This window comes from Rattus norvegicus, chromosome 5, assembly GCF_021556685.1.
Source record: "Rattus norvegicus strain SHRSP/BbbUtx chromosome 5, alternate assembly SHRSP_T2T, whole genome shotgun sequence".
NCBI lineage: Eukaryota > Metazoa > Chordata > Mammalia > Rodentia > Muridae > Rattus > Rattus norvegicus.
The window spans coordinates 54,591,374-54,612,276 of NC_141538.1; the positions used below are offsets into that span (position 1 = coordinate 54,591,374).

General features: G+C 40.2%; 1 protein-coding gene across 2 annotated transcripts; it reads right to left on the reverse strand.

Annotated features, from left to right (window-relative positions):
* Positions 1–1,075: 1,075 nt before the first annotated feature.
* On the reverse strand, positions 1,076–20,812 carry C5h6orf163 (similar to human chromosome 6 open reading frame 163). Of its 2 annotated transcripts, XM_087550453.1 has the most exons (7): positions 20,171–20,812; positions 11,202–11,282; positions 9,863–9,989; positions 7,978–8,072; positions 5,946–6,053; positions 3,841–4,043; positions 1,076–1,582 (listed from the first exon to the last, which is right to left on the reverse strand). In XM_087550453.1, the coding sequence occupies exons 3-7, from the start codon at positions 9,870–9,872 to the stop codon at positions 1,150–1,152; spliced, it is 849 nt and encodes a 282-aa protein (XP_087406579.1). In that variant the 5' UTR covers positions 9,873–9,989; positions 11,202–11,282; positions 20,171–20,812; the 3' UTR covers positions 1,076–1,149. The 2 variants fall into 2 exon arrangements, with proteins under 2 accessions (XP_087406579.1, NP_001433852.1); NM_001446923.1 differs by lacking the exons at positions 9,863–9,989; positions 20,171–20,812 and having other exon boundaries at positions 11,202–11,599.
* Between the last annotated feature and the right edge of the window lie 91 nt (positions 20,813–20,903).

The window sequence follows — 20,903 nt, forward strand, 5'->3', positions numbered from 1 at the left end:
GGACCAGTAGAGGAATGAGCCCTGGTAGGTTATCTGATCCAAAATGGTCATCCCTAAACATGTGTGCATATAAGCAACACTAGATGAAGTCATGAACTTGAGAGGGAGTGGGAGGACACGGAAGGGGTTGGAGGGGAGAGAGGAAACAGTAGAAATGACATAATACAGTGCTCATGTAAAAATTCTAAACCTACTTAAAAGCATGAACTTAAAAATGTTTAGTTAAAGGGTTGGGAGGGGAACACCCATAAGGAAGGGGAGGGGGGAGGGGGATGTTTGCCCGGAAACCGGGAAAGGGAATAACACTCGAAATGTATATAAGAAATACTCAATAAAAAAAAAATCAAAAAAAAAAATGTTTAGTTAAGTAATTATTGGAATTCTTGGCCCAGGACTTTTGAGTCACAGGACATGAGGGTCAGGTATAGAGGACTCACGATCCCTAACTTCTATAGACAATTTTCTTTCACAACACAAAAATATGAATGGATCCTCTCCAAATTATTTATATGCAAGGCCAAGAACTTAAAATGTGCCTTATCGTATTTGATGAAACTTGATGTTTTTGTTAAACACTAATCTTCCTTCTGCAGATTACAGCACACAGCATAATCTTTCCTCATTTTCAACTGGAACAAATGTGAGTGTGCTTACGGGTCTGAAGCAGAAACAAATCAGGCCGGTACCAGAGTGTGCGAAACACCATTTCCCCTTCCTAGTTAGTTTGTCTCCGATCAGCAGGTAGAGGTGGTGCTCAGCGTGCCTCGGAATATGCTTTTGAATATTTCAGTTTTCCATGAAAACATTCACACCACAGAAAGAGAGAGAAGAGGGCAGAGAACATCAGGACACAATGTTTGAAAATGCCATATGAGACTTCATTACTGAAAGAAAGAAAGAAAGAAAAAAAGAAAGAAAGAAAGAAAGAAAGAAAGAAGGAAGGAAGGAAGGAAAGAAAGAAAGAAGGAAGGAAGGAAAGAAGGGAAGAAAAGAAAAACAGATATCTATAACTGTTATGACAATTTTAAAAGGAAGGTGAAAATTCTTACTGCCCAACAGCACTCTGACCACGTAGTGACAGTCGGTTTTGAGTACATTTATTTAGTTTCGGAATGACGTCTTTTCTAGTGGCCTTTTGGCCAATGACCTCTAATCAGTACTCTTATCAGTTTCCTTAGCAAGCCTGGAAGGCGTTTTCTTTCTTTCTGGCAGAATGAAGTCGGCATGTCCCGGGGTGAGCTTGGGAAAGGTGTAATTGATATACTTCTGAAATGCGGCCCTGGTTTCCTGTAATTCCTCCTCCAGAAAATCTTTCCAGTTTGTCATGATTCCCAGTTGCTTTGCCACCGACAGCAGCTCCCCCTGGGTATTGACCAGTTTGCCCATCACATTGTCAAGGGTGGCCTGGTGTGTTTTTTCTTTCTCTTGAAGCACTTCTTGCACTTCTTCTTGCTTCTGCCTTTGAGCAATGCCGTAGTAGACATTCATTTCATGCTCCTTTGCTTTGATCAACTGACCCAAGCTGGCCTTCTGGTCTTTAATAGCTGTTACACCAGTAGTCACAAGTTCCTCCAGGACTATGCTACAAAAGATCACACAAGTTTACCAATTAGATCAACTAGCCACTAAAAACACAACAAATTTACCATGGATCCCAGAGGCGTCGTTAACCTGAGAGACCTGGTATGCGTGAGCTTTCGGACCATATCAGCTATTAACAATCAATTTAGAAATAGTTCTCAGAGACTGCCCATCAGCTTCTCTGCTGTGGGCTGGGGCAAAACAGCTAGTGTGTTGTCTAATGGCAGCATGGAGAATCTGAGTTCACTCTGGTCATTGTACTTAAAAAAAATTGAAGAGACAAGGTTAGAGTCCTAAACCCGTAAAGAAGGTCCTCATACCAATTCTGCCGATTTTTATTTCTTTGAGACAGTATCATTAATGTTTGGTTTCTGTTGCTTTGAGTAGACTTGGACCAGTTACGTAGCTCAGACTGACGTCTGACTCTTTCATTTTTGACATTATAATATAATTACACTATCTCTCCCTTTTGGCCCCTTTGAATCCCCCACACACCACTCCTTGCTCTCTTTCAAATTATGGCCTTTTCATTGTTACATGCATATGTGAATATATATATATATATATATATATATATATGTATGTGCGTGTGTGTGTGTGTGTGCGTGCGTGTGTGTGTGTGTGCGTGTGTGTGTGTGTGTGTGTGTGTGTGTGTGTGTGTGTGTATTCCTAAATAGAACCTGCCCGATATGTAAAATGTTACTTCTTGTGTGTTTCAGCCGATTGCTTGGTATTGGGTAACCACTTGCTGTTCTCCTCCCTGGGGAGGGCTCTTTCTCCTGCTCTCAGCATTCCTCGGTTGCCTGCAGTCCTGAGAGTAGATGTGACGCTTCATGGGTTTTCTCCTGTCCACTTTCAATGCCTATTGTTGCTCTTGTTTGACTCATGTTAGGCAGTCATGTTGGCAAGGCTTTATGGGTGTAGTTTCTGACATTATCAGAAACAAAATCTCACAGCAAACTCCCTGGTCCTAACCTCCAACTTTTGATCCACCTGAGTGCTGGGAGCTGGGATTATAGGCCAGAGCCACCAAACCCTAGTTCCTCATCTATAGGATAAAAGGAAGCAAACTTTATACTCATAGGCTGGCTTTACATTTCATCGACCTAACCTGAGCTATATTTAATTATAAATTATCTCTAACTTTCTGATTACAGAACCAAAATCCTTTTATACTCAAAATTACTGAGAAATCAAAAAAATAATTTATTTAAGCCTTTTCTATTGACGTTAACAGAATTAGGGGCTAAAAGACAGACAATCAAAAATACATTTATCAATCAATGTGAAACAACAATAAATTGGTTATACTTTAACACAAATACTTTCATGAAAAAATATTAAAATATTCTCTCCAAATATAATATATTTGGTGAAAAGACTGGCATAGGTTTACGTTCATTTGCAAAACTCTTTTATGTATGACTTCAAACACAGCTGTTTTTCACGTTATTTTATCATATTGTGACACTCTACATATTAAAACTCATATAAGACACTCACTAGGGAAAGAGGGAAAAAAAGAAATAACGTCATCCTCTTGACAAGGAATGAGTTTATTTCTGGATATATATATATATAAATATATTAATATAATATTAACATATATATCAATATATATATCAATATATATAACAATATATATATATATAATGTTAACATATATCAAGGATATAGTCCTTGTTATAGGAACTGTGTTTGGGAAACAAACAATGTGCAAGAAGCAGTAAGTAGAGACTTGTGTGTCTCCCTCACATTTCCATAAAGTCAATATTTTAACATAGTCATCTATTAGTTTGCAAAGGAAACACCCACAACAGTGTGTGAGCTAGCCTGGAAACAATGACCCTTAAGTGTTTATAGAAAGGTGTTTATTGATTCTTCTCAGCCTTTTAATACTGGAGCTACTTCACAAGGAAAATAATGCTGAGAGGGTCGCTGTTTGCAGAGAAGGGATGGAGCATGACTGAGAATGAAATAAGGGACTTTCCAGGCCTGTTGGAAGCTTTCAATCCCTTGGGCTGTGCTAGATACTTAAGCACTTAGGCTACCATTTCTCTTAAATCGCCCTCTCTCCCCTTCTCCCCCACCCCCCACTTCCTCTCTCCTATGTCTGTGGATATCAGTATTTGATATATCGCACAATGAAACCAGGAAATGGTGGGCAGTGCCTCAGTTCAATGCCTTGGCCTTGTTTCTTTCTCTAGGGGGAGTTTAGCCAAGTCACGTGCTAATCTGCAGATGCGTTCTCTGGAGTACCTTCTCTGGTCCTCGATAACTTTCTGCGCAATCTCTCTCTCCTCTTCCCTGGCTTTCTGCACGGCCTCCATCTTCTCCCGGTGACACTCCATCATGATCCTCTGGATCCGATGGACCATGCGCTGTTCCGCAGCCGTGTGCTCCCTCTTCAGCTCGTCATCCATCTGCTGAATCATCTCCACCTTGGTTTTAGCTTCTAGAGCCTTAAAGAAAGGGAATGGAAAAGTGGATCTAGATATTACAGGTTTGATGTCTTTTTTAAAAAAAGATTTATTTGTTTATTTCATGTGTGTGAGTACACTGTAGCCATCTTCAGACACACCAGAAGAGGGCATCAGATCCCATTACAGATGGTTGTGAGCCACCATGTGGTTGACTGGGATTTGAACTCAGGACCTCTGGAAGGACAGTCAGTGCTCTTAACCACTGAGCCATCTCTCCAGTCCAACATGTTCAATGTCTTAAAATGAAGACTAAGAGGAGAGAACCATCACTTACTTGACATAGTGAACATCTATTAAACAGGTGATTTAAAAGTAGTTGTGAATCAATCACATGGAATTGTTTCAGTTAACTAAAATATTCAAAATATCTCTTCTCTCTCTGTCTCTCTGTCTCTGTCTCTGTCTCTGTCTCTCTCTCTCTGTCTCTGTGTCTCTCTGTCTCTGTCTCTGTCTCTGTCTCTGTCTCTGTCTCTCTCTCTCTCTCTGTCTCTCTCTCTCTCTCTGTCTCTCTGTCTCTCTCTCTGTCTCTCTCTCTCTCTGTCTCTGTCTCTGTCTCTGTCTCTGTCTCTCTCTGTCTCTCTGTCTCTCTGTCTGTCTCTCTCTGTCTCTGTCTCTCTCTGTGTGTGTGTGTGTGTGTGTGTGTTGTGCATAGCTCCCTTTCCCTGTTGGTCCTAGGACAAGGACAGTTCATTTAACCTTATTTGGCACAAAATTTGTATATGCTATGTGCTCCTTGTTGAAAAAACAGGCCTGTAGTTTTCTAAACTGATTGTCCATCACGTTATTGGGATGTCTGCCATTTTCCTGTAGCCTTGCCCATGTATCTAGTCCTCCTGTCTATCCCTTGGAGACAGTTCTGTACAAATATGATGATAGTTCTGTACTCTGGTTTTTCCAACAGGTTTTATGACAGAGATATTGAATTTAGTGAATCTCTCTGCTTGCAATGTTGATGAGTTTGCAAGTTACAAAGTTCCTCTTAGCCAGTCTCAGTATCTAACCACAGAGGAAAGGATAAGGGAAATGTATGAATACCCAATGGATTTTGTTGTTGTTGATTTCAGGGAAATTGATGCAACTAGAGGTGATTATGAATTAATCTGGTCTCATAAAGGAATATCATACTTCCTGTCATGTGCAGTACATAAAATCATGTATGTATATGTGATATGAAAGTAAAAGAAAACTATCCAGAGAAACAAAACTATTAGGAGGGGTGAGAAAGAGAAGAGAGGGTTTGGAGGTAACATTCTCCACATAGGATGTATACTTACAGATACAGTGCACACATGTGTATGTTGAAGTGTCATTATGTAGCACATTGTTGTGGACATGAAGCCTCTGTAAAATGTGACTCCTCAGCGTTTCCTAAGAACCCAGGAATTGACCTAACCAGAGTCCATCATCCTGGCCAATGTTTAATTAAAGCTTGCTTCAAATTTGGCTCAAAAAAAAGGAAATTTAGGAAAAAGTATGGAACCAAAAGCCCAGAAGGAAGAGACGGGTTGATCTATTGATTCAATGTTTTGAGTCTCTGCCTTATCAAAGCACAGTACTGAACAGGGCTAGCATAGATGCAGGCCAGACTGCCCCTATGGAGGCTGTGCTCATGTCAGTGAACCAGATCATATCATGTGGTCATGTCAGTGAAACAGCTGATCATATACTCAGTTATTTAATTCTGACAATGCTGCGTGCCATGAAAGTGCTATTACAGAGGTTATATCCAAGGTTCCCTCCCAACGTTTATGAAATACTCACTGGACTTTACTAATGACTGCTTTGCCCATTCTTCCCATGTCAACTAATAGAAGCATTTTCTATTTACTAACTTAAATGCTCCAAAAAAAAAGATAATGCACAAATCCTTATAGAGAGAACCTTTAAGTCTTTTTGATGTTGTTCTTCCAGAACTCGAATTTCAAATTTGTGTCTGGCATCTGCATCTTCAAGTGCTTGATCCACTGCTTGTCTTTGGAGCGTTTCAGCCTTAGAAATAAAAAGTTCATGTATCTATTAATATTTCTGGTTAAGCATAGAGAAGAAGCTGGTCAGTGTTGAAGAAGTTGGTAAGTGAAGTGTTCCTGCTTAATGGAAGCTAGCACCCATCATGGAGTCCCTAACTACACTGTTTCTACCCCTACTTCCCACAGTAGCTGCTTTAGCCAGATGCACATAACACCCTGAGCCCTGGGCTACCTTTGCTGCTTTAGGAATTATTAAAAACAGGGAAACTATAATGTATAATGTACAACATATAATGTATAATGTATAGTACATAGTGTTAATGTATAATGCATAATGTATAATGTATGATGTATATGTGTATATCTGTGTTTATGTATATGCATATGTGTATATGTATATGATGCATGTGTATATGATGTATGTGTATATGTGTATGTGCATGTGTATATGATGTATGTGTATGATGTATATGTATATTTATATGATGTATATGTGTATGTGTATGTATATATGATGTATTTGCATATGTGTTTGTGTATGTGTATATGATATATATGTGTAGTGTATGTGTATATGATGTATATGTGTACATGATGTATGTATATATGTATATGTGTGTATGTATATGTGTATTATATGATGTATGCGTATTATGTGTATGTCTATGTCTGTATATGATGTATGTGTATGATGTGTATGTGTATGATGTGTATGTGTATGATGTGTATGTGTATGATGTGTATGTGTATGATGTGTGTGTCTATGTATATGATGTATGTGTATATGTGTGTATGTGTATATGTGTGTGTGTATATGTATATATATGCAGCTGAGTATGTTAATCTAGAAAACAGAGAAAAAAACAGACACATAAAACTGAAAGGCTATGCAGGGAGCATGAATCCCCTGAGGTCCCTTCATCAGGCAGTCAGTAAAGAACTTAGATTATTTAGAGAAATACTCAGGCCCACAGTCAGCTTATATTCAAATAGTATACTGGGCTATTTAAGTAACTGATGGCTCTTACCATTGGATTTTTATTACTACTGGATTCTTAGGAATCATGCCTTATCTCATCCAAAAGAGCTTTAATTCTCTTTAGATGGTCATTTATTCCAATCCGTCTGTGATTGGAAAAACCGATGGCTACAGGTTTGAGGCTTCACTCTGGTTGCTACTATGAGTAAAGCAGTAGTTATGTCTCCAATCTTCAAACAGCCCCCGGCTCTCTGCAGCCATGTATCCAGGATACGTGGGCTTTTGTTTTATTTGCTTGTTTCTTTCACATGGGTCCCTTCTTAGATTGTGCAGGTTAGCCTTAGTCTTGCCAGCTTTGTCCTGCTCTGGCCTCCCCCTGCCCCAGCCTCCCTCTGCCTCAGCCTCCTCTTGCCTCAGCCTCCACAGCTGGGACTGTAGGAATGCACCACAGTGACTAGAAGCCCCAAGGACTTTAAAGACAGTAAGTAAGGAGAGTTGGTGACAATAAGGCATTTGGGGGAAACGGGCATTTAGTTCAGAAGTATTTATTACATGGTGTACATATTGATGGTCCCTAATGAAAATAAAAGCCCATAATAAACAATTTACAACAAAGATTCCCCCCCTTTTAAGTTTCAGTCAAATGAGAATAAAGTGTCCAGAGTCATCCATGCAGAGAAAAACTTAGAAGGAAGAAGGTTCTTGACTGGACCTGCTTCTTACTAAGTTTCACCTCGTGTCAAGTGCATTCTTTGATCGAACCCTCTCACCAATGCTTTGAGAAGGGAGTTAATACTATCCCTCTTCACCGATAAAGAAGCCAAGAATCCAGAGGGCAAAAATATGCCCAAGAGTCCGGCTTGTCAGGACACTGTGGTCTATCTCTTCCTTGCTATTCTGAATTTACAGATTTAGATAAATGCAGCAGGAGGAAACATGACTCGGGGTCATCTCGGAGTTCCGTTACCTTTTCCCACACTTTGGCTTCCGCTTTTTTAATGGTTTCCTTGAGCGCAGCCTCTTGAAACTGCTCTTCTTGGTTCAGAATACTGTCCCCAATTTCTGTGCATTTGGAGAGAAATGATTACAGGCTGTAGACTGCTCTCTGGCTTGCCTTTCTATCACTAGTCAAATTATTTGTGCGAGCTGTCTACAAGTCACATCTTTTTAGGTGATGTCAATCGTTTACAGTATTTTTGGCACTAAGAATTGGACACATCATGCTAAGCACGCAACTTTCCTCTCAGCTGTACCACCGCCGCCGCCGCCGCCGCCGCCGCCGCCGCCGCCGCCGCCGCCGCCGCCGCCGCCACCGCCACCACCACCCTGCCGCGATCTCTTCTTTAAAGATACTCATTGGAAGGAGAAGCCTTTCACTAACTGATCAAGATGGAACCCACCACATAGGCCTGAATGGAGTTCGTCATCTTTCATCACACCCAGTGCAAACAGCAGGCAATGAAAGGTAAATGCCCTGCAATTTGTGACACACTCGAAGCAGAACACAGATTCACAAGGCTTTAGAGCCTCACTCACCTCCTGTCTCCCTGCTCTGTCAAGGTGCTTTCTTTAATACATTATGTATATGCCTTTCACTAATGTGCCAGTCTTTTTGACTCTGTCAGTGGTGGAGTGCACCAAGTTTCTAGTTTATTATCACTCTGTCAGTGATTTAATCTGACCTTTTCATTATAATGTTCCAAATTACCATCTTCCCTCAAAGTGTGACTCTAGGGGAGGTAGAGAGACACCCAAAGTCAGAGAGGCGGGGACAATTCTGGACCTAGAGCTAAGATCTGAGCTCTTTGGTCTGGTCTCAGGGTTGGCACACGTTCTCCCCTGAGATGGCCTTAAAATTGCTATGAAAATTCTTACAGTAAGATGCTGTAGACATGTGTGTTTCTCAACATATCCTGCTGTGGTAGAGGCCTTTCTTCTCTTAACAACTCCCTCACTTGACTGTCATGGTAAGACTGCTAATACCATCATTTTCCTTCCTTCTTTCCTTCCTTCCTTCCTTCCTTCCTTCTATGAAGATAGCTAATAGCCTCATCTTCTTTCCTTCCTTCCTTCTTTCCTCCCTCCCTCCCTTCCTTCCTCTCTCCCTCCCTCTTTCCCTTTCTCCTTTCTTCCTCCCTTCCTCCCTTCCTCCCTTCCTCCTTCCTTCCTCCCTCCCTCCCTCCCTCCTTCCTTCTATAAACTAGTTTGTAATCTGGCACATATTCAAGCTACACTCTTCTCTAATTTTTTGCACGGAAGACATAAGGAGAAAATAGCTTCTTTCCCTCTGGGATTTCTAAACTGGGGCTAAGAGATGTTAGGATCATTTGTATTCGCATCCTTTTCTAGATGCTGGAGTAGGCCTGACTGCAGTACCAGCCCAGCCAATGCACTGAGTGTGCTCATGGCAGACTGAAGTCTTGATGACCGATTATACCTTGCATCCTTGTTAAAAGGATCAAGAAATTCCATCACAAATTTATGCGACTTGCTCTAAGTCGCTTCCACCATCTACAGCTGAAAGATATATTCTGTGGAATTAAACGCTACCACTGGATCACTAATTCATATTTTTAAATGTATTGTTTTTTTAAAGGATTTATTTTTGTTGTTTTAACTCGTGTGGAGGTGTGTCTAAGTATGTTCAGGCACCGTCGGGGCAGGAGATCCCTGAAGCTGTAGTTACAGTTGATGTGGGTGCTGGAAACCAAAGGTGGGCCCTCTGCAAGAGCAGCAAGGGCTCTTAACTGCTGTCCTCTCTCCAGTGCCCCCACCACACAAGTGAGTCTTAAAACGTGAGGCAGTAAGCGCTGTTATAGAGATGGTTGCAGATTATATTATAAAATCCCCACCTGTGTACATCCGCTGTGTACATTCAGAATGTAATGCAAATGTAGGTGCTGGGATCCTTCCTAATGTTTACATATCATCATTGTCTCTTGTTCTCAGCCTTAACTGCAGGAAACCTTAACTTCCCTTCTGTGGGGGAAAGAGATTTGTAAGTTATGTGTCAGACTTAAGAGCATAGTTCTTATTGTGCAAACTCCCCAGTTTTGACAATGGACCAAGATTATAAGAAATTGGTTTGAAAAGTTGGGATCTGTGGGAACTCTCTGATCCCTTTTTGAAACCTATGACTCAAACTATTCCAATACTAAGAGTGTTTTAAAGATGTAAGAAAAAAATGTACGTGGTAGAGCCTGATCCTGGAGGTTGTAACAGCGACTAGAGAATCACTGTCCTGTGAAATTCTCTGGTACAGACACTTCAGTGTGATTTTATTTATAAAGAAGGCAGAATTCTCACTCATTTGACTTATAACGATTTAATAATAAATACAGGCAAACAAATGTAAAAAATGGACGTCTACATACATTTTCTGTCTGTATGAGTGCTTTAAAAATATACATAAAATCTAGGATTAGATTGAAGCTTTTCTGGGTGTAAATGAGAAACAGAAATATGATTTTTAACTCATTTGCTTATATACTATATCTGTGTGTTGTAAATATTCCTATTTTATTTGTATGCATCTGCTTTTGTCACTAGCTACAAAATAACAGCTAAGTTTCTTCCACTCATTAATTTGGGTATTTAGATATTTTCTGTCTTATATGTGTGGAAAGGTCCCCAAGTATAGGCAAAGTTGAAAAGAACACACATTTACTATGATGTTCCAGGAGTTAAATAGCTACAATATTTCATTAAAACTTCAAAACAATTTAAAAGATACACATTAATGTTCTTATTTACAACAGGAAACAGTGAGAGGCTGAAAACGCTATCCCATTCATAAAACTGTTAAGTAGAGTAGCCATATTCCAACTTGCTAACACTTCATGATGAAATTCCTACAGAGACCAGCAACCTCAAACAGAGAAAACCTGAGACAAATGACACCCGGTGCTACTATTCTACCTTAGAACAAAAAAAAAAAAAAAAAAAAAAGGAATAAAATTATTGCTGAGCAAGGTGGCACACAACAGACCTTTAACACCAGCCCTTCAGAGACAGAGGCAGGTGGATTTCTGTGAGCTAGAGGCTGGCCTGGCCCACAGAATATGTTCCAGGATAGCCAGACCTATGTAGAGAGAACCTGTCTTGAAGGATTCCACCACCACCACCACCACCACCACCACCACCACCACCACCACCACCACCACCACCCCACCAAAGGGTAAAATCACTTACCCAGGATATCTTTGTGAGTGTAGAAGCGTGTCTTAAATGGCTTGTACTCATGGATCCGTTTGAAGGTCTCCCCGAAAGGGGCTGGTGGAATTATTTTATTGCAAACAGCACAGCAAACAAAATTAGTAAAATCTGGATTTCTGATCATAGTTAAATCTCTGATATCTTTTACTACTTATAGTTAAAATAATATCAGGATCAGAAAAAAAAATAATGATGGTTTCAAGAGAAGCTAGACGTCTATAGCTGGAGGGGGGAGGGGCAGGGCTTCAAGATTCTACTAGAGCCTGGCAAGAACTAAACAATTCATCGTGACTTGGCAGTGGCTGTTTGTCTAAAGAATGGTTTTACCAGCCTCTGCCTCTCAAGGTTGAGCACTGGGTTGGACAGAGATGAGTAGTTTCTCCCTCCCAGGGTCCAGCATTAAGTTGTCAACTTACTTAACAACTGTTGCTAGGTAAGACAAGCTTTGCTCATAAAAGCAACCTGAAATAATGCCAAGTGAGAGCAGATATAGCTGCTGTTCGTTCCCTTGAGTTGCCTCTTGCTGCTGTAAGTGAACACAGTCTTCACGACTTACCTACAACACAATTTATCCTATGGAATTTTGGGAAGCCAGAATGCAAAATGATTTTAGGGTTAAAACCAAGATACTAGGGGGGCTGGTTCCTTGTAGACCAGCAGCAGTTCTCGACCTGTTGGCTGTGACCCCCTACAAAATCTGTATTGGCAAATCTCTATTTACATTACAATTCATAACAGGAACAAAATTACAGTTTTGAAGTAGTCATGAAAGTAATTTTATGGTAGGGGATCACTACAACGTGAGGAACTGTATGAAAGGGTCGTAGCATTAGGAAAGTTGAGAACCAGTGTTGTACATCTCCACATGAACCAGGCTGACCCTGTCATCACAAATCCTACATGTGATCAGAGACACAAGGTCCTTTCTACTGTATACTTACTCACAGGGGCCAACTGTCAGGATCTGACTGTGGGAGGGAACATTCAGTTGGCCATGTCTTAAGTGTGCTTTTTTAATTAATGGACAGTGGACGCAGTCTCTGAATCATTTTCAGGTAACTGTGAATGTGCTTTGGTGGCAGGAGAGTAGAACTGGGAAATGTAGTGGGATTCTATTGGAAATTTTACTGTCATTAAGTCAGTATTCACAATTACCAAGCCTGATTTTCAGATTGGGATGGACAGCTTGGTCACATTTTTATTGCTGGAATAAAAATGCCATGAAGAATTATAGGAGGCGTTCCGTTGGCTTATGGTTTCAGAGGGTTAAGAGTCTGTGGTGATGGAGTAGAAGCATGGTGGTAGAGCAGCTGGAGAAATCACATCTTAAGCTGCAAGCAGAGGCAGAGACGGGACACTTTTGAGGGTTTTGTTTGCTTGTGACAGGGCTTACCTACATCACTGTGGCTTGCCTGGAAATTGATTTGTAGGCCACCCTTATACCTTATACCTTCTCTTACCTTATAATTACAGGCACATGCTACCACACCAGCTTATCATGGCTGGTATGATGGCTTGTATCTCCTTGGCCCAAGGCGTGGCAACCATTAGGAGGTGTGGCCTTGTTGGAGTAGGCATGGCCTTGTTGGAGTAGGCATGGCCTTGTTGGAGGAAGTGTGTCACTGTGAGCACAGGCTTTAAGGCCCTCATCGTAGCTACCTTGGAAGCCAGTCTTCTCCTAGAGGCCCTTAGATAAGATGTAGAACTCCTAGCTCCTCCTGAACCATGCCTGCCTTGATGCTGCCATGTTCCCACCTTGATAATGCACATAACCTCTGAACCTGTAAGTCAGCCCCAATGAAATGTTGCCCTTATAAGGGTTGCCTTGCTCATGGTGTCTGTTCACAGCAGTAAAACCCTAACTCAGACATATGTGTTTTGAACAAAAGTAATTTGTTCCTATCATTTTAGAGAGAAATTAGCTTTAGCAATTCAGCCTGCTACAAACATCTGTTCTGCTGATTAGATGAAGCTATTGAAATTGTTTTCATTTGCTTGACTGTGTCACACAGTGTTTCCAGTAGGTTTGGTTTTATTAAGGACCTGAACCTTCATTTCTTTCTTGAGAGTCTGGAAGTTCTGTAATACAGATCTTTCACTTGTTTGGTTAAAGTTACCCCAAGATACTTTATATATTATTTGTGACTACTGTGAAGGGTATTGTTTCCCTAATTTCTTTCTCAGCCCATCCATCATTTGTATAAAGGAAGGCTACTGATTTATTTGAGTTAATTTTATATCTAGCCATTTTGCTGAAGTTATCAGCTGTAAAAATTCTCTGGCAGAGTTTTTGGGGTCTCATATGTATACTATCATATCATCTGCAAAAAGTGATACCTTAATTTCTTTGCCAATTTATATCCCCTTGATCCCCTTTGGTTGTCTACTGCTCTAGCTAGAACTTTGAGTATTATATTGAATAGATATAGGGAGAGTGGGCATCCTTGTCTTGTCCCTGATTTTAGTGGGATTGTTTCAAGTATCTCTCCAGTTAATTTGATGTTGGCTGTTGGTTTTCTGTAAATTGCTTTTGTTATGTTTAGGTATGGGCCTTGAATTCCTGATCCCTCCAATACTTGAAGGGGTGTTGTATTTTGTCAAGTGCTTTTTCAGCATCTAAGGAGACGATGATGTGATTGTTTTCTTTGAGTTTGTTTATATAGTGAATTACGTTGATGGATTTTCATACATTGAACCAACCTTGCATCCCTGAGAGGAAGCCTACTTGATCATGTTTAATGATGGCTTTGATGTATCCTTGGATTCGGCTTGGAAGAATTTTATTGAGTATTTTCACATTGATATTCATAAGTGAAATTGGTCTGAAGTTCTCTTTTTTCTTGGGTCCTTGTGTGATTTAGGTATCCGAGTAATTGTGGCCTCACAGAATGAATTAGGTAGTGTACCTTCTGTTTCTATTTTATGGAATGGTTTGAGGAATACTGGTATCAGGTCGTCTTTGAAGGTCTGGTAGAATTAAGCACTAAATCTACCTGGCCCTGGGCATTTTTTTTTTTTTTTTTTTTGGTGTGGAGGTTTTTAATGACTTCTATTTCCTTAGGGGATATCGGCCTGTTTAGATAGTTTAGCTGCTCTTGATTTAACTTTGGTATATAGTATCTTTCGAGAAATTCATCCATTTCATCTAGATTTTCCAGTTTTGTTGAGTATAGGCTTTTGTAGTAGAATCTGATTTTTTTAAATTTCCTCAGTTTCTGTATTATGTCTCCCTTTTTATTTCTGATTTTGTTGATTTGAATACCATTTCTGGGCCCTGTAGTTTGTTTAACTAGAAGTTTATCTAGCTTGTTGATTTTCTCAAAGAACCAGCTCTTGGTTTTGCTGATTCTATGTATAGTTCTCTTCATTTCTATTTGGTTGATTTCAGCCTTGAGTTTGGCTGTTTCCTGCCATCTATTCCTCTTGGGTGTGTTTGCTTCTTTTTGTTCTAGAGCTTTCAGGTGTGCTAAGTTGCTAATGCAGGATCTCTCCAATTTCTTTACTTAGTGCTACAAATTTTCCTTCTAGCACTACTTTGTGTCCCATAATTTTGGATATACTCTGTCCTCGCTTTCATTGAATTCCTTTAATTTCTTTATTTCTTCCCTGACCAAGTTATCATTGAATAGAGAGTTGTTCGGTTTCCATGGGTATATGGGTTTTCTATTGTTTTTGTCATTGTTAAAGACCAGCCTTAAGCCATGGGATTTGATAGGATGCATGGGATTATTTCAAACTTCTTGTATCCATTGAATGTTGTTTTGTGGTTGATTATATAATGGTCAGTTTTGGAGAAGGTACCATGAGGTGCTGATATGAAAGTGTATTTTTTTTTATTTTAGGGTCAAATGCTCTGTACATATCTGTTAAATCCATTTGTTTCATAACCTCTTTTATTTTCACTGTGTTTTTGTGTAGTTTCTGTTTTAATGCCCTATCCATTAGTGAGTGTGGGGTGTTGAAGTCTCACACTATTATTGTGTGGGGTTCAATGTGTGATATGAGCTTTAGTAAAGTTTCTTTTATGAATGTGGGTGCCCTTGCATTTGGGGCATAGATGCTCAGAATTGAGACTTTCTCTTGATGGATTTTTCCATTGATGAATATGAAGTGTCCTTTCTCATCTTGTTTGATAATTTTTGGTTGAAAGTCTATTTTATTGGATAACAGAATGTCAACTCCAGCTTGATTCTTCAGGATCGTTTGCTGGAGGACTTTTTTTCTTTTACTCTGAGGTAGTGTATTTCTTGTATGCAGCAAAATGCTGCATCTTGTTTGCATATCCAGTCTGTTAGCTTATGTCTTTTTATAGGTCAGTTGAGTCCATTAATATTGAGAGATATTAATGACCGATGGTTGTTAGTTCCTGTTACATTTGTTTTTGTAGGTGGCATTATGTGTATATGTGATTCTCTCCTTTTGGCTTTGTTATGAGATAATTAATATCTTTTTTTTTTAAAGATTTATTTTATTTATTATATATCTAAGTACACCGTAGCTGTCTTCAGATACACCAGAAGAGGGCATCAGATCTCTTTACAGATGGTTGTGAGCCACCATGTGGTTGCTGGGAATTGAACTCATAACCTCTGGAAGAGCAGTTGGGTGCTCTTAACTGCTGAGCCATCTCTCCAGCCCTATCTTTTTTTTTTTTTTTTTTTTGGTGTAGGTACCCTCCTTGTGTTGGAGTTTTCCTTCTAGAATCCTCTGTAGGGCTGGGTTTGTAGCTAGATATTGTTTGAATTTGGTTTTGTCCTGGAATATTTTGGTTTCTCATCTATGATGATTTATAGTTTTGCAGGGTATAGTAGCCTGGCCTGACATTTGTGTTCTCTTAGAGTCTGCATGACCTCTGTCCAGGCTCTTCTGTCTTTTAGTGTCTTTGTTGCTAAGTCTGATGTAATTCTGATAGCTCTGCCCTTATACATTACTTGGCCCTTTTCCCTTGCAAATTTTAATATTCTTTCTTTGCTCTGTACATTTGGTGTTTTAACTATTATGTGACAGGAGGAATTTCTTTTCTGGTCCAGTCTATTTGTAGTTCTGTAGGCTTCTTGTATGTTCATGGGCATCTCTTTCTCTAGGTTAGGGGAGTTTTCTTCTGTAATTTTGTTGACGATATTTACTGGCCCTTTAAGTTGGGAATCTCTTTGCTCTCTTTTATACCTAGTATCCTTAGGTTTGATCATCTTATTGTGTCCTGGATTTCCTGGATGTTTTGTTAGGAGTTTTTTATGTTTTGAATTTTCTTTCTTCTAAAGTTGCTTTAACACCTGAGATTTTCTCTTCTATCTCTTGTATTCTGTTGGTGATGCTTATATTTGTAATTTCTGAGCTCTTTCCTAGGTCAGGAAATGGACCTCTTTTCCATTTCCAGGGTTCCCTCTATTTGTGTTTTCTTTATTGTTTCTACTTCCACTTTTACGTCTTAGACCACTTCGTTCAATTCCTTCACCTGTTTGTATTTTCCCGTATTTCTTTAAGGAATCTATTTGTTTCCTCTTAAGGGCTTCTACCTGTTTACCTGTATTTCTTTCATTGAGTTATTTATATACTCCTTAAAGGACTCTACTATCTTCATGAGATAGGATTTCAAATCAGCTTCCTGATTTTTAGGTGTGTTGGTGTATTCAGGGCTTGCTATGTTGGGAGAACTGGGTTCTGATGATGCCCAAGTATACTGGCTTTTGTTGCTTATGGTCTTGTTCTTGCCTCTCGCCACATGGTTATGCCAGTGTTTGCTGGTCTGGGTGTCTGTCAAGAACCTGCCTCTTGTGTCCTGGTGTTGCTTCAGGTCTACTGGTAGGCCTGTGGCCCTGGCTGTAGCAGATCTCCTGTGGGGCCTCCAGAGGTGACCTGTTACCCTGGCTTCAGCAGATCTCCTGAGAGGCCTTCAGACTGTTGCATCGTCAGGAGAGCAGTCAAGCTGTTTCCTATGTGTAGCTGTTCTTCAGGGACGCCTTCAGGCTATGGTGTCTTCAGGGGAGCAGAGAAGCTGGTGATCTGGCCCAGCAGAAGATGCCAGCCTGAAGGGGAGTCGGTCAATAATTTTTATTTATTTATTTTAGGATTTATTTATTTATTTTATGTGAGTACATAGTCACTGTCTTCAAACACATCAGAAGAGGCCATTGCATCAATTCCCCATTACAGATAGTTGTGAACCACCATGTGGTTGCTGGGAATTAAACTCAGGACCTCTGAAAGAGCAGTCAGTGCTCTTAACCACTAAGCCATCTCTCCAGCCTGGTCAATAATTCTTTATGCTAAATGATTCCTAGCTAATTTCTTATGCAGGCAGTCTCTTGGTTGAACAATGAATGACTACTAGCAGATATTTAAAATGTAATTTGACTGAATTTTCTCTAATATCCATGAAAACAGATGGTAATAACTTGATGGTTAAAGCTCTATACCAAACAAAAGTAGGGACATGATGCTTCGTGATGAACTCAGAAACTTTTGCACTGATGTCATTCCTGAGAGAAGCTTGGAGCTAGAGTTAATTGCCATCCTGATAAAGGAAAAAAAAACACAAAACTTTGTGATAATAAAAATAAAACTAGTTTAAGAGAAGAAAACACTTGGTCTTGTGTGTATAACATCATTGCAACTATTAATAAAAACAATCTAGGCAGTAATTAACTAAAGAAAAGTAAAACCATTTCGAGTTTAAGACATGTGATGTGTGTGAGGACAAGTGTGTAGTGTATATGTGGAAGGCAGAGAAACAAGATGTTAATCCTTGTCTCCTTTGTTGTTTCTGTGGTGAACGCCAGGCTAGGGGGTTCAAGAGTATTTGGGGATTCTGCTGCTTCACCTCCCAGCTCACTGTGAGAACACCAGAATTATAGATTTATTCAAGGGTGTCTAGCTTTAAAGGGATTCTGGGATTCAAACTCAGGTCCTCTTGTATGGGTGGCAAGTGCTTTACCAACTGAGTGACTTCTTCGGCACCACTATACCACTCATGCCTACTGAAAGTAGATTCTATCTTCACACACTATGTCCTGATTAGTTTCCCCTTCCTCTACTCCTCTCAGTTCTGCCCCACCTCACCTCCCTCTCTGGATCCACTCCCTTTCTGTCTCTGATAGAAAATAACAGGCTTCTAAGAGCTAACAATAAAACATAAAATAAAATATATGATAAAACAAAACCACCACAATGAAGTTGGACAAAGCAACCCAATTGAAAGAAAAGAGCCTCAAGAGCGGACACAAAAATCAGAAATTCCTTAAAAACAAATACTAAACTGAAAGCTATAATATATATGCAGAGGATTTGGTGCAGACCTATGTCAGCCCTGTGCTGCTGCTTTACAATAAGCTGTGAGCTCATATGAGCTTGGCTCAATCGATTTAGAGGGCCTTCATTGTTTTCCTGGTTCCCTTCCTCCCCTTTGCCTTTTGCTGATACTTCTCTCCAGGGATTTCCTGAGTTCTGAGGGGATGAATTTGATGGAGACATCCCATTTAGACCTGTGTATTCCAAGGTCTCTGTCTCATCTTCCTATATCTGTCTGTCTCTGTCTCTCTCTGTCTCTTTCTCTCCCTGCCTAGTGTCTGGCAATGGGTCACTATATTTGTTCCTATCTGCAGCAGGAGGAAGCTTCTTTGATGATGGATGAGCAAGGCACTAATCTATGAGTACAGCAGAATATTACTAGGAGTCATTTTATTGCTTTTTTTTTAAAGACCAGTAGTATTTGACTTTACCCTAGGTCTCTGAGATATCTAGTCTCTGATTCTTGATCACTTAAGCAGTGTCAGGGATGGGTTCCATCTCCTGAAGTAGGCTTTAAGTCAAATCAGACAGGTTGGTTTCTTAGAGTTTCATTGCTGTGAAGAGACACCATGACCATGGCAACTCTTATAAGGAAGACATTTAATTGGGGCTGGAGAGGTTTAGTCCATTATCATCATGATGTTCCCATCATGGCATGGCAGAGTGCAGACAGGCATATGCTAAAGAATGAGATGAGAGTTCTACATCTTGATCTGCAGGCAGCAGGAGACTGTGTACCATACCGGGCATAGCTTGAGCATAGGAGACCCCAAAGCCAGCCCCATAGTGACACACTTCTTCCAATAAGGCCACATCTTCTCCAGCAAGGCCACACTTCCTAATAGTGCCACTCCCTATGGGCTAAGCATTCAAACACAGGAGTCTATAGGGGCCATGCCTATTCAAACCACAATTGGTTACTTTCATAAGTTGTGTCACCATTGCCCTAAAATATTTTGCAGTCGGGACAGCATTGTAGAGCAAAAGGTTTATGGCTGGGTTGGTGCTTAAATTTCTTTTTTGGTAGCCTGCAGAATACCTCCCCATTCCAAAGATACAAGAACATTGGGTGGAAGCCCTCTGTAAGTGCCAGCTCAACCTCTCCATGAGTTGTGTAGGCTCTGTCTTCAGCAATGGGGCCTTGCTATCAGTTTGTGGACAGCAAGCTACAGTCTTGGCAACAGCCTGGCTTGTTTGTAGATTCTCATGGCACCTCTTTGGCCAACAACTCAATTGGATGTAACCCAGTCCCAGTACTAAAAACTTCACATGGTGACAAGAGCTGGCCAGTTAGGACCCCAGCCATCCATTATTTAGAGACTTTATTAGGATCACCTTCATATATTTTAGGAAGTTTCTACTATATTAAGTTTCCATACTACCTCTCAAATACCCCTCTATTCTGTCTCTCTCCATATGTTCTCCCCCCCCCGCCCCGCCTACATGGTCCTCTCATTCCTGTCCCCTGCCCCACCTTAGTCCACCCACAAAATCTGTTTTATCTCCTCCCCTCCCAGGGAGATTCATGCAGCACCACCACCCTAGACCCTTCTTCTATACCTAATCTCTCTAGGTCTATAGATTGTATCTTGGTTATCATTTGCTTAATGGCTAATATCCACATATAGGCCAATACATACCATGTTTATAAAACATACCTTGTTTGTCTTTCTATGTCTGGGTTTCCTTACTCAGGATGATTTTTTTTTCTAGTTCCATCCATTTGCTTACAAATTTCATGATGTCGTTTTTTTTTTTTTTTAAGCTGAGAAATACTCCATTGTGTAAATGTACCACATTTTCTTTATCCACTCTTCTGTTGAAGGACATATAGGTTGTTCCCAATTTCTAGCTATTATGAATAGAGTAGCAATGAACATGGTTGAGCAAGTGCCTCCGTAGTAGGATGTAGAGTTCTTTTGTGTATACACCTAGGAGTGGTATACCTAGGTCTTGAGGTAGGTGTTTTCCTTTCTGTGGAACCACTCTCTTTATTTCTATAGTGGCTATATAAGTTTGCACTCCCCCAGCAATGGATGACTGTTCCCTTTATTCCATATCCTTAGCAGCATGAGCTATCAACTTATGCTATTGATTTTAGCCATTTGAGATGTGTGAGATGGAATCTCAAAATAGTTTTGATTTGCATTTCCCTGGTGGCAAGGGAGTTGAACATTTCTTTAAATGTTTCTCAGCCTCTATTGAGAATTGTTTAGATTTGTACCATCTTTTAATTGGATACTTGGGTTCTTATGTCTAGTTTCTTGACTTCTGTTTTATATTTTGCATATTAGTCCTCTAAGGGATGTGGAGTTGGTAAAAAGTCTTTTCCCATTCTGTGGGCTACTGCTCTGTCCAAATGACAGTGCCCTTTGCCTTATGGAAGCTTTT

Coding starts and splice junctions, on each gene's coding strand:
- C5h6orf163 (NM_001446923.1), bottom strand. CDS start 11,349: ATGATCAGAAATCCAGATTTTACTAATTTTGTTTGCTGTGCTGTTTGC. Junction 6,054..7,977: donor AAGCCAAAGTGTGGGAAAAG/GTAACGGAACTC, acceptor TTTATTTCTAAG/GCTGAAACGCTCCAAAGACA. Junction 1,583..3,840: donor GTTATCGAGGACCAGAGAAG/GTACTCCAGAGA, acceptor GATCTTTTGTAG/CATAGTCCTGGAGGAACTTG.